This window comes from Polyodon spathula, chromosome 22, assembly GCF_017654505.1.
Source record: "Polyodon spathula isolate WHYD16114869_AA chromosome 22, ASM1765450v1, whole genome shotgun sequence".
Lineage (NCBI taxonomy): Eukaryota > Metazoa > Chordata > Actinopteri > Acipenseriformes > Polyodontidae > Polyodon > Polyodon spathula.
The window spans coordinates 7495835-7510019 of record NC_054555.1 but is presented as its reverse complement, the minus strand read 5'-3'; the positions used below and the strand labels follow the sequence as shown (position 1 = coordinate 7510019).

Sequence of the window (14185 nt, the reverse complement as noted above, 5' to 3'; positions counted from 1 at the left end):
AGTTGGCTTGCAACACAGCCCCTCCAAAATAATAAATAAATAAATCGGAGTGCAGCTGTGCCACTTAACCAAAAGAAAACTTATAAAAATAAATCCATCTGCAGCAAAATCTGAATCAGTCAAAAAACTTTTTGTTTTATTATTTTCCAACAAAACACATCCTTGTGTTATTTTAAGACGACTGTGAACGAGCCAGTAATCAATAAAATAGCAGTATATCCAAACATTTTAATACATCAATTACTGCTATGTAACAAGATGTGTCAGTTTGATTAATAAACTTGATTTAGTTAATATTGAAACATACATCAAAGTACTCAATATTTTAAATGTTAATAGCTAATTAGTCACAAAAATGTATTCATCATAGGCATCAAATGAATTTTTAAATGAATGTTACCAAGTATAAAAGTATGAAAATGTTTCTACAAAAGAAAAAAAAAACACCTCAAAACTGAGCCCACGGTACAAATGCATTCAAACCGTAGCTGCTTTTTTTTGTTCTTTCTACTTTGCAAAACCTATGCTTTGGTAGAGGATTTGAAATATTGCAATTGTATTAATACTGAACACACTTTTTGCCAGCAGAGCGATCACATGACCTTAACAGTGCCCTATTGTCAGAGCGTAGCGTGAAGGAATATTCCCTGGAAAGTGTCCTGAGGACATCAGATGATTCAAGCACTCCCACCAAGCACTCCCACCTTTTACTTCCAGAGCTCGGAAACTCTATATAATAAACCATCCCTAACCTTAGCAACCACAGCCCTAAAACCTCAAACCCAAAACCTAACCATTAAGAATCATCTGATGCCCCAGGACACTTTATAGTGGATATTCCTTTGTGCTGCTGTCAGAGCTCTAGCGCTACATCTCGCCTACAGGTAGGCAATCTGTTACTTTGATTTGTGAGTTTCTGCTGTGATTGACAGTCTACCAATACTGCCTTGCTACACTTTATTTTTCTAGTTGCAGCAGACGCGGCGCCTGCTTTTCGTTATTAATAGAAAAAAATATATAGAATGTTATTGCTCCCGCAGCCCACCCGGGACTGTGTCTGGGCAGTGGACCACATTTTGGGAACCCCTGACATAGACCATACCTGCAAATACATAGCTGGATATGAGGTAGCCTATGGGCTCTGTCCTCTCAATAACAGCTCCCAGTGCAACAGTTGTAGCCACAGCACATCGGGCGTAATTAAAAAAGAAGTGACAGAGGTTGGGGCTACCCAAGGTGAGGAAGTACTTGGTGCCAATAAAGCCACTGCCCTCTCCAAATGCAAAAGCATACCCATGGAGCCAATACGCCATCAGAGTGATAACTAAGAAAAAGAGACAAAAAAAGTGATGCAATTTACATGTTGGCAAAACAAACTTGATTTATGTGGTATCATTAAACCACATGACACCCTAAACACGTATATGGTGTTACAATGATATTACTAGGAACCTGGTCTCTTGACAGCAGCATGGCCAGGTCATTATGTGAAGTTCTGCTCCATTAACAACAATGTTTTGCACACTCTTCACTGTGCAGGCTGCATTTCCTGTAAGAGGCCTGAAGGGGGATTTCAGGATGAAATGTCACCACTTTGAGTCATTTTCTTGGGTAACACTAATGAAGTGTCAGTAACTGAAATGCGTTTACATACTGTATTAATCAACGTATGATTCCCTGTTTAATATATATTATATATATATATATATATATATATATATATATATATATATATATATATATATATATATATATATATATATATATATATGAATCCATATACACTGCATATTTACTCATGTTAAACCCTAACAGTAATTCACCAAGGGACAAAAATGATTTATTTCAAAGTGTTAAATGGTATGAAAAATAAAATACAGAATTTCCTGACAACGTTTCATCAAATTCCATTAATCTAGTTTACTGTTAGATGTCTACTAAAATGCAGTATATTGTTATTGTTTACCATGTATTATTTAATAATTCATTTTGCATTATTAAATACTTCTGCACCAAAACTATCAGCAAGATTAATCTCAACAGTGGCTCTTCAGGGAAGACACAGTATTGATACAGACTGACACATAAACCTTAATCTGCTGTCTGAAAAACTCCCAGCTGTCCCAAATTGTTTTAGGCTATTCCTGTCTCAAGAGGGGTCTCCCCACAACGATAAATTTATATATATATATATATATATATCTATATATATAATAGTAGATATATATATATATATATATATATAGATATATATATATCTATCTAGCTATTATATAGATATAGATAGATAAATAGTGATTTACTAATAAAATAAAACATTTTAGCAGGAAATGTGCCATTGATATTTCAAATGTTTGCTATCAACATACATACAAAAACACATACGCTCATAAATGTCAAAGGAAAATTGAACACATTACACAGAAAGTCTGCTCTTTGACCATCAGCTGTCAGACTTTAATGAAATCTTTATCTTAACATGTAGCAGCATTATCTGATGCGGAATGAAACCTGTATTGATGCACTGTCGTTCAACAGCACAGAAACTGAAATGCAAGTGTTATGATAGAAAGAAATGTTTGTACCATGATAGACTGTACCATATCTGTAATTTATCAGGACAGTACTATCCCTAGTGGAAAATACACAAACAACAATTACTCACAAATCCCAAGAACATTATCATTTTAATGAAATGTAACTCCACGATTTGAAGCCTGTTTAAGTGTAATAAATACAGTTTAGCATTTATACTCAGTATTTTCAATGGGAGTCAAACTGTAGAATCCCAACTTCCTCACCCACACCATTTTTACAACAATAAAAGCAATGCGAAGCACTGCATTGTTGTATCAGAAACAAAGTTTTGCTTTTGGGTGACGATGTTATTTACCTTATTCCACAACAAAAATTACCTATATATATATATATATATATATATATATATATATAATATATATATATATATATATATATATATATATATATTATATAACATTAAATAGTGATCCATTTATCACTAGGTCACAGTACGTAATTTTACTTATTTAATGAACCCTAAATTAAGTGGGAGTGATTAAATTTTATCTAATTTAAAATAGTCAAAAAGTTTTGCAGGAAAGCAAACAAAGGCTTGTTTAATGTTTCCAGACAAAGCAAATTCTGACCCTGTCCCACAACAGGCCACAACTTATTATCGACAGCTTGACCTGGATTTTTATTTTTTTACTTTAGTACCAGGAAACTGGTCTTATACCAGAATAAAAGGTATATATATATATATATATATATATATATATATATATATATATATATATATATATATATATATATCAATATCATGCACATAATTGGTTGATCAAATCAAACCTAAGTAATTTAATTCAAGGTCTCTGACGCGGTTATATTACTGATATGGAACCAGGAGTTGATTCAACACTTGTATGTATTATTTGCCGTATGTATATTGCAAACATACAGTTTTGTATAATAATTGTTATACTTACAGGTGTCTGCTAAGTTTCTGAATATAATGTTTGCAGTATTGGATCCAGACGTCTTTGCAAGTTCAACGAATGTAAATCCAAATTTAAAAACTATTTAAAAAAAAAAAAAAATAGAAAAGATGAAATACCCTATGAAGCATTTGTTCTTGTAAAAGCAGACAGGTTCTAATGATACCGCATTTGGAAATGTCGGCAATGCTAGTGTTTGTAGATTTCGTAAAGTTTTTTTTTTTTTTTTTTTCTTCTTCTTTCTGGACTCACGTCACTGGCAGGTGTCCCAAAGTTTTAAAATACATTTTGCGATACTTGTCGTAGTATTTATAAACCACGACGATTCGTCAAAAAAAAAAAAAAAAACTGCTCTAATGTACAGGTTTTCTTACTTAGCTAATGTGTACATCTATACAAACCACCTGTCATCAGGTTCAACTCATGACTTCTCCATACTCAACATTTGAACATACAAAAAAACGCGCCTCTATATCGTGTGTTTGTGTAAAATTAAATAATATAACTCACACATGACCCAGATCCCACAAATGATCAGAAAGAAGTCATTGACAGCGCCTGCGTCCACACCTTTCATATCTGATGCGATTTGGTAACAACACTAACAGCGGTAAGTTGCTCTCTTGAAGATTTAAATAGCGTTATGTATTTATTTATTTTAATAAGGTGTCTGAATCGCAGTCATGTAATTAACTAAATTGTGTTCAATTGTACCCGTGGTCAAAATAAATAACACCCAGCACACTTCCGCTGCAGGAATACTTCACGTGGCCGTTTGAAGACGGCAGTAACGGTTTAGTAAACCCGGCAGTGCAGGTGGCGATGTTAGTGTGAAATTTTATTTTAATCATCTACTGTAAGGCATCCCCAGCAGAATTAACATTAAGGTCAACTATTTAAGTAATTTAACGACCATTATTGATAAACCCAGTAGCCCAGTATTAAACATATGTAAAAACATATAAAAAATAAGTAATGTTTTAATATTATCAACAACAGAAACTATACAAAAAAAATAAATAATCATGCTCAGTGTGTGAATTATAAACAGCATGACAGACTGAAATATTTAGGGCTGGGATATTTGCGGATTCTAACAAACAGAATTTAGAGGCAAAAAGTACCCAGTTCAAATGTGTCAGTTGTATTAAACAATGTATAGAGTACACAATACCAAAAAGATATACAAATCTGTAATAAATCCTTCAGGCTTTTAACTTTGGTTAGGTTTCATTTTACTGCATCCTGTATATATTTCAGTACTGTGATACAGTACTATAGTGTACTATCATTGTTATCATCTAATTAAACACAAAGGAGTATTCAAATGCTGTAAAACATTTAATTGCGTAGTAATAATATTACTATTCTGGAATGTCAATTCAGTAGGTCATTTATTTAATTTTTTTAATGGCTGCTAATTGTTCAATGGACTGCACAGTTCAACATGTTTGTCTTTTGAGGAAGCAGGTATAACCATTCTAAAAGTTTACCACATGAAAATCATAGCAATGTGTAATAAATCACAGTGAAAGTACGGTACAGTAAACACATAATATAACCATGGGAAAACTGCAAAGTTACAGTGCAAATCTACCCAGGTGAAAACTTAAATTTTGTAATTACATGTGTAGGTGGCGAGTAATTACACTTTAACTTTACAGCTGCATATACAGTGCATTACAATGTAATCTTATTCTGTCTGAAATGGTAGTTCTTAGCAGCTTTTATAATGGCTGGACTTCCCTGTCTTAGCTTGCCACACACGTGTGTGCAGAAAATCAGAAAGGAAATCTTTGTTCTTAAAATCTTTTTCTTAGCTGGGATAAGTGCTTTTCTCTGGGTGTGACTAGCACGCTAAGAATACAGTTTCCTTGATCAGCGGAGGAAGTCACTCTTTCTAAAAAAGTGCAAAGGCATATTCATCTAGTTCTAGTTCTTGTTTTTTTCGAATGGTGGACGGCCTACACACTTCCTCTGTGCAGCGCCACAGCAGAAGCCTGAGCGGTGCAGTAGATACAGGAACCATTTTCTCTGTGCCTCTCAGTCGAACATGATATATTGGGTATAGGGAGCAGGATACAGCGCTCTTTAAAAAATGAGTTTCGGCAATGTCCCTAGCAGATCTGAAGTCATGCACTGGAATGCTAGTAAGCTGTCAGACTACCTAAAATCGGTGAGTTCAGTTTAATGTCTGTGTGTGTTTGTGTGTGCGTTGCGGGGAGGGGGGGTACCTTGCCATATTCTTTGTGTTTGTAGTTGCATTGCTAAATAAAAGACTACTGAGGGCCTGCATTCACAATCCCGCTCAGATTCAGCCATCACTTTTACACCCCAGGTTTTGGTTTCCACTTAGTCCTAAATTATATATATATATATATATATATATATATATATATATATATATATATATATATATATATATATATATATATATATTGTATTGTAGTGTAGCGATTCAAATAGATTAACACAAACTATGCAATCAAAGGCAGTGTGTTATGCATACTAGAAAGCAGTGCAGGTTAAAATGAGCATGCTTGAAAAAAAACAACCTGGACAGCTAATGGACCAGAGAACAGGTGTCAGACTGGTATGGGTCTCTTTAAATTACCCCTTCCAGCCAGCGGGCTTATTGGTTGGCCTTTGGACGTGACTGTTGAGACTCTTCTGCTTTTGTATTGGAAAATGTGTTTAACCAAGGTGCAGCTGCAAAGGTGAAGAGGAGTGAGGTGGTGGGTTGCAAATTAGCATGAACGTAAAAAGGTAGGCAGCTCAGTTTTATCTATAGGAAGCATGTTAATAAGAAGAGTGTCATGTATGTTGGGGAATGCCCCTCCTTCCATTATTTTTAGACTCCACTGAATCATAGTTCTCAATGCCATGTGTGACACACAGCTTCGATACAAAGTAAACTGTACTTTCCAATTTGAGCACTTGCAGGGATATAATGTTCCAGATATGTTAGCAGTGTACAAAGACAGATTTCAACTTTTAGTTAACAGTGTGAATTATTAACATAAAAAGCAATACATTCACCACCTCACCATTTGAATATAGCTGCCTGGTTTGTTGTACAGTTGATGATATTCAAATCCTGCAGTACTGTAATTCTGCTTTTAGTTATGCTGCGAGCTGGTGGCATATTTATAAGACAATGACCTTACGAGATCGAGTCATAAAAAATAGTTGTACAGTAGAATCAACGAAAGCAATAATAGCATCTAACAACCAAAACTACCAACCTAATGACCTGGCGATGCTCAGAGAAATGCAGCCAATCGTGAATCTTGGAGGAGCCTAACAACCAGATGCCCAGTCTGTATTAAGGAGTCTGTCTAGAGACTTCTAACCTCTCCCTGAATGGAGCTGTCCTTGGAATGGGTGGGTAGAGTAGCTGCATGGCTGCATCCCAGCCACCGCTACCTAATAAGTGGAAAAAAGACATTTTTACATTGTTTATTCCCTTGGCCCCTTCAGAGCCCACGATTTCATTATTCACAGTATATCAGAGGCTGCATTGTACTCTGGCCCAGGTGCTGCTGTCCCTCCTCTCTCGTGGTGATTTATTAACCTTCACTTAATACCAGGAAAGGAATCTTTTATGGTACGCACATTGAAGAGCGCAAAGTAAGATATAAAAGCTGCACTTGTAAGCAGTTTGAAACACTTTCTTGAGCCTTAGTTCAGTTTTTATTCTTCTGAACATTGTCATTTTTTTATTTTTGCGGGGTGAGGGGATGGGGTGTTGGTGCTTATTTGACTGTTTTTTTTTTTTTTTTTTTTTTTTTATAGTACAAATACCGCTAATGCATTAGCAAACACCAGTCACAAAGGAAGTCAGTCATAATGGAAATGTACCTTTATGCTTTTTAAATAATAGTTTACCGTTTGTATTTCGAAAGTCTTGATGTATTTCACATTTTCCGTTGCTACCGACAACGTCGTGCACTTCGGCTGCTTGTTTATGAATTTTGAACTCTGAGGCATGGTTAACCTGGAACGCTGTGCATGCTTCACACCAGGGAAACCATCTGAAAACAGACCCAATGAATACCTGGGACCTTTGCCATGAGAAATTGGTCTTCTGAGGGGCTCGGCTCAGCAGAGCACTGTTCTGTTTGCTCAGGATGCACAGTAAACACCAGGTCTTTGACCACATTTTTGACCATGTGACCATTGTCATTTGAAACACAAACACTTGCTGTTATTTCTGCCAAGGGGGTCCACGTGGCAACATGCAATTTGAATTTTATGTTCTATTATTTATCCCTTGAAGTGAGTATGGGTAACACTGTTGCCTCCATTGCATTGTAATTGCCTGTAAATTAGGTACTAATTACATTGTTGAATGCAACTGCATGCATAATTACAGTGTAAAAGTGTTACCTTTATACTTTTCTCTATAAAAGCCTACACTATAAAATAAAAAATTCTGTTGTTTTTACGGTAAAAAATCGGCAGCTTTAATTTTTCATATTACGGTAATCCTGGAAAACCGTTAAATTTACAGTAAAAAATGTAATCTGTTGCCAGTCAATTACCATTATATTATAAGCTACCATTATGGTAATATAAAACATACATTTTACAGTAGAATGCCATAAAAATAAGATTTGGAAAGTTTAGCAAATTAACTCTTAATAATAAGAGTTTAAGTGCCCTTACAGCAGCACTAGCACTGAACTTGGCAAAGAACAGAGACACTAATAGAGGGGAAAGAGGGGTAGCCCACTCCGTGACCTGCCTCAAGAGTGGTGAGCACACAAAACATGAAGGAAACACATAAATGGTGAAGGAACAGAAAGAACATGCAAATTTAGATATACTGGTGCAACCACGCAGCACATTTAACACATAATAACACAAATAACACTGCTATTTGCAATCAGCCCCGCAATGGATTCTGGGATTCCAGTTTTAATATAATTAGATGTAATATCTACAGTATTTAATCTTAAACTACACATGATTTTAAAATAAATTTGGTTTGTTAAAACAACGGAAACGTTCTGTAAAAATAAACATATTTTCTTGTTTTTAGTATGAAGGTAGTTTGCTGTTAAACTTAAGCTAAATTTTCATTTTATAAGAGAAGGCATTTTACCTTCACTATTTACCATATTTTTACCCTTGAATTTACTGACATTTTTTACAGTGTACCTTAATACTGTACATGTCTGCTATAAAACGTATGCTTACTAGCACTTAAACCATTTTGCTATTTGTTGGTCTCCCCAAGTTGAGAAATGCAATTTCCGGTGATAAAAGGGTCTAAAATATTACATAATTTTTCATCACATGTTTTAGTCATGGTGGAGCATCAATGTTATTCCCCTACTTAGTCACTAACAGAAGTAATTCCTTATACAGCCAGGAAACTGCTTATGTGTTTAATAATTAATATTCTGTTTAACTTCCTGGACCATGTCTATTTTTTTAAAAGTATACCTTGGAAATATATATATATATATATATATAATATATTTATATGCAATATATATATATATATATATATATATATATATATATATATATATATCTGCAATGTACAAAATTGAAGGCATATGAAAGAAAAGGTTTTTAAAAAATGTGCATAAAGGGTTTGAAAGATTAAAAAATATTTTATTTTCAGGACGTTTCGGGCAAAAGCCCTTCTTCAGCTGTTTAAAAAGAAAAGTAAACAGTGCAGCAAACTTATTGTTATTCAAGAATTGTAATTATACAATGCATCCTGTGGATGATGTCATGATTATTAGAATAGAATATTAATTCCCAGAGGTTCCAAAATACCCAGTTTGAAGGTAAACTCTCGTTCTTTTTGTTTCCAAGCAGCATTTGTTCCATAGCACTGATTGAGCACACAGACTGATGTCTTCAGCAGTGTGAATACCTGTAAATGCATTCATTCTGAAACAGAGATTAGAGACATTAAATCTTCATTCAGCATTTATGAACATTTTACATGCACATCTAAAGGAATAGTCTACTGCATTATCTGCAAGAAATGCAACAAATTGTATATTGGTAAAACTAAAAGGTGTTTAGCAGACTGGTTTGTAGAACACTTAAGAAGCATTCGCATTAACACCATTGCATTTCCAGTAGCCCGTCACTTCAACAGTGATGATCACACTGCTGAAGACATCAGAGTCTGTGTATATATCGGTCAGGTGACAATAGAAATAAACCAATGAATTGTTGGGAATCTGGTAACCCTGGTTACTGATGAAATCAGCCAGTAGCTGCATCAGTATTTCATACCGCCTGTAGAATGTTGGTGTTATAAAACTTTCAGTGATGAAAATATTTAATGATGATGGAAACGTAAATTGATCCTTGCTAATAAAGCATAAAGCCAGTGGTATGTGCTTGTCGCCCATGTTTCGGATATGTTTAGGATGTGTCAGCTTAAAGTCCAGCATACAGATTATATAAAAGACAGCATCATACTCAAGAAGGTGCAAAGAAGGGCAACTCTGCTGATCCCAGGACAGAATGACATGAACTGTGAGGAAAAGCTAAAATAAATACATCTCTTCAGCCTAGAAAAAAGAAAGAAGAGATTTGATTATAAAATCATAAATGGTATAGATAAAGCTTAACCACCACTTCAAATTTAGCACAGAGAGTAGAACAAGAGGGCATACATGGAAGATGAGTAAAAGTAAGTTAAGTTTTTTTACACAGAGAGTTAGACATGCATGGAATAGCCCAGCAGGTGATGTGGTAGGATCTAAAACACTGGGAAGGTTTTTAATTCTGTGCTTTTAAATTAGATCCCCCAGTAGTGGAGAATGGGCCGCTAACAAGGGACGAACCTTGATGGGCAGAATGGCCGTTTCTCGTTCCCAGGATTTTCTTATGTGTCTACTATTTTGGTGAAAAAACAAGTGCAAGACTTTCAATCTTCTTGCAAAACAAGACAGAACCTGTGGAAGAAATTAAATAAGAACAAACTCTGGTTTGTCTTGGTTGATGAAATTAATGCATAAAACCACAGCATTGCACATTGGAAAGAGTCTGAACTTAAGAATTTTTCTTTCACAGCTCAATATAAAGGACTGCGATAAGGTTGTCAAAAAACATAACATTAATGGATCTCGTTTTTTGGTAAGTTCAAAGATCTTTATTTTAGTTTACAAAAAAAAATCCTGAAATCAAATACTAAAACACCCACTGGAATAATAGAAACATTATATACTTCAATGAAAGAAATAAACTATATTTTAACATAAAAGAAATTAGAAGAAAAAAAACTCTTAGTGAATTCTGACAGTGAATTCCAAAAGATTGCTTTATTAATCATTCTTTGTGACCCAGTATGTGTTTTAAATGAAGCATTTATTAAATGTAAGCTCAGGTTATCTCAGTAATGAAGTAGCATGGATGAATGGAGGAATAAAGCCGGTACATAAAACCGGTTATATTTTAGTCTAGCCCTGTGTATGGTATTATTGCTTAAGATATTTACCGGAATTCGACAGATCAACAAACCCATTGAAATGTCTCCTTTTCACCCTTTTAGGAAATGTCAGACAGCGACATGCAGAAGTTCCCGAAGCTACATGCACCGTGAGTACTGGGGAAGCCTCTCCTGATCTCTTAAGAAGCATAGTTTGGGTAAAGCTGGACACGCAGTGTAAAAATAGAAAGGAAAATCATGTTTAATTCATTGTGAAGAATGACAGATGACATGCATATCAGTTCATAATGGTCTCACCTGTGACTCCACGTTTGGTGTTAGGTTAGTAGGGAGTGTAGGTGTTATGTTTGGAATACAACACAATTCAACTACTAAACTCAAAATTAAAACACCTTCTGACTGCATATTAGCACTAACAATATTAACACCATGTTTATGCTGCTTTATTTATATTGTAATGTGCATATTTCAAATCTAGTGCTAAGGATTAGATGATATGGCCACACTTGAACCATGTGACCTAGACAAGAAGTGATTAATTACCCTGAAGTAGCATTGCACAAACAACTGAAGCACTTTCATTACAATGAGGTCCACTGATAGCAGTTCTCACCTGAATCAGAAGTTCGAAAGAGTCCTGCTTTTACTGCTCAGATCGGCCCAGAGAGGAGATATGGGTCACTGACCAGAAGTCTTTACAATTTCTTGGCAGCTTGTTGCTGTCCTGCACACTCATATATTTGCCTCTTTGTCTGACAGCTTGCATCTGTAAATAACTTAAGAGAAGTAGCTGTAAGTGTGTGGTCATGCAGTGGAAGAGTTGCTCATGTATTTGCCATTCTTATCAGATTGAAGGCTGCTTCCTTCTTCCTTTTCTGTGTTCTGCACTCTCTATATATGTATTGTTCTCTGGAGTCCCATACAGCAATGCTTTCTTACATCTTACATCATCTTATATCAAGTTAACATCTACCATGCAGAAATGTTGCAGTTATTGACCTACCTCTTCTGCCAATTTAATTTAACTGACTATCTTGAGTCGTGCATTTATGCCCTGTCATTGATATACAAGGAGAGAAAAGGGAAATACCGTAAAGCTCAGTTCTGTTATTATTTATGTAGCCTGATTGTAAATCATAACCACGTGCAAAGTACGTGTGGATTGCTAAACAGGAGAGAATAAAGAGAAGTTTATTTTCCTGCTAGCTACAGGTCTGCTAGTGTGCTGGCATGTGTTTGTGGTAGTAAGAACATGACAGTCGTGCTGCACAGCGCCGGTTTAAACACTTAGCTCGGAGCTATAAAAGGATGAGACAGGCAAAGCACAGCCCAATGAGAGGCGCGATTTAGAAAATGTGTGGCATAATCTTTCTGACTAAAGAGGAGGAAAACAGGGGCATATCAGAGAGAGGCAAAGCATTCAAATGTGAATATTGGATATATTGCTCCAGATATCATTGAAGCCACCCATACATCTTAAATTAATGGCGTAAATGCCTTAAGCAGTTGGCAAAGAAGTAAAGTTTGGAAACATATCAAACCAGGCAGGCAGAACCTCTGTTGTAACATTACGTTTGGAAATGTTAGCACTTTTATCAGTGACTTGCACAGACAACATCCAACGTGAATATGACAAATTGTATGTTAATGTGCCTGGTTTCTGTCTCACCTGTTAGGTCATCTATCTAGTTCCTGGGGTATGTTTTTAAATTTGAATTGCAAAGAGATATTTATAAAAAAATAAATAAAAAAACAATGAACTCAAATTCCATTTTTCTCATAATTGTATTATCTTTGCATATTATTTGTCAAAATGTTTGATTACATAAATTTTACCATTACTGAAGATCATCATATGCCGTTATACATTCACTCTTTAAATAAAAAAGACTAGTGTTACACATTCAATGGAGATCTGTATTTTACTGAATCAATCACATGAAAAGCAAACTTGAAGTGAATTAATTCCTAACATAGTTCCACTCAGAAAAATGTCTGCTTATCATTTTTTTTAGCTGATGTAGTCATCTATATTTTTGGCCAGCATGACAGAGTACACAAAAATGGAACATTTAGAGAGACATCAGCAATTTAATAGACAATTTCATTTAATAAAAAAGTAACACTGACCATACAATACAATTATCCAGATTATTGCTAATATGATTTAAATAGATATATTTATATTTAACTGCATCAAAATATATGCTATTACCATGCTACAAGCAGTAAACATTTATAAGGGGTAGCATAATATAGAATGTCTAACCACTGATTACACTATGTAACACAATTTTTGTTCCTCGGTAGTAAGTGTTATTTCCTAATTGCTTTTGCCTCAAAAGTATAGAAAATGGCTATTATTCCCCACAAACTTTGCTTTTGAAATATCACTATTTCCAATGGGAAAACGGACAAATGTGTGTCTTTTCGTTCACATAAAATCAGAAAAAAACAACATATGAATCCAAATTAACATGTATTTATACTAAAGTAATACAAAAATGACTACAAAAGATTTAGAAGTGAGTAGTTTTTCGAGATTTACGATTATACTGTAAATACAGTATGAAAGTATCAGACATGGATAATACAGTTTAATGTATATAGATGCTTTCTTGGTAGGTTTATAGTTTAAATAATAAGGCAAAAAAAAACAAGTGATTCAGTTACTGACAAAGACCCCGGATACTGAACACAGAATGTGGTTATTCAAGTGTATTACTCAAGTGCCAGTTTTATTCTAATCAGATCATATCGCAGTGCAATTTCCTAATACACATTCAATGTGCTGCAATGTTTGCATATGAAGCATGACTCTGGATTTAAGGGAGTCTAATTTATAACAATTAAACACAGATGTGCAAAAGGGCAAACATGCAATATATAATAAAGCAGCACTTTATCTCGCCTATATGAAAAACATTGGCTGTTTTGTTAGTATTGGCAAACTGGTCAGTAATTCTGGTAATTCCAGCTGTAGAGAGTATTATTGGTATTACACAGGATGATATAGTCAGTTGAACTAGCCACTTTATATTGTTGCTGGAGAGAGAAAAAAAAAATCATAACTAATTTAAAGGATCTTCCTGAATGGCCTTAGAATTTTTTGGGCAGCATTTTTTAATCACCCTGAATACTAATGAAGATGTATTTTATTTTGTCTTTTGTTCATTTTATCATATTTTGTTATGGGGAATGATAGTATGCTTGAACATATATCTGCATGCTCATGAGAGCTACC

At 34.7% G+C, this 14185-nt stretch overlaps 2 protein-coding genes across 2 annotated transcripts in view; one reads left to right on the top strand and one right to left on the bottom strand.

The window, feature by feature from the left end:
* The window catches only part of LOC121297509 (putative ammonium transporter 1), a 28677-nt gene extending 24585 nt beyond the window's left edge, over positions 1–4092 (bottom strand). Inside the window, exons 1-3 of the mRNA XM_041223857.1 lie at positions 4026–4092; positions 3507–3596; positions 1103–1324 (exon numbers count right to left, since the gene is read on the bottom strand). Coding sequence (XP_041079791.1) covers positions 1103–1324; positions 3507–3596; positions 4026–4092 — 379 coding nt within the window. The remainder of the gene's footprint in view (positions 1–1102; positions 1325–3506; positions 3597–4025) is intronic.
* A 1330-nt stretch (positions 4093–5422) lies between these two features.
* The window catches only part of lcp2a (lymphocyte cytosolic protein 2a), a 20579-nt gene continuing 11816 nt past the window's right edge, over positions 5423–14185 (top strand). The window contains exons 1-3 of the mRNA XM_041222693.1: positions 5423–5691; positions 10566–10628; positions 11044–11090. Coding sequence (XP_041078627.1) covers positions 5614–5691; positions 10566–10628; positions 11044–11090 — 188 coding nt within the window. The 5' untranslated portion in view covers positions 5423–5613. The remainder of the gene's footprint in view (positions 5692–10565; positions 10629–11043; positions 11091–14185) is intronic.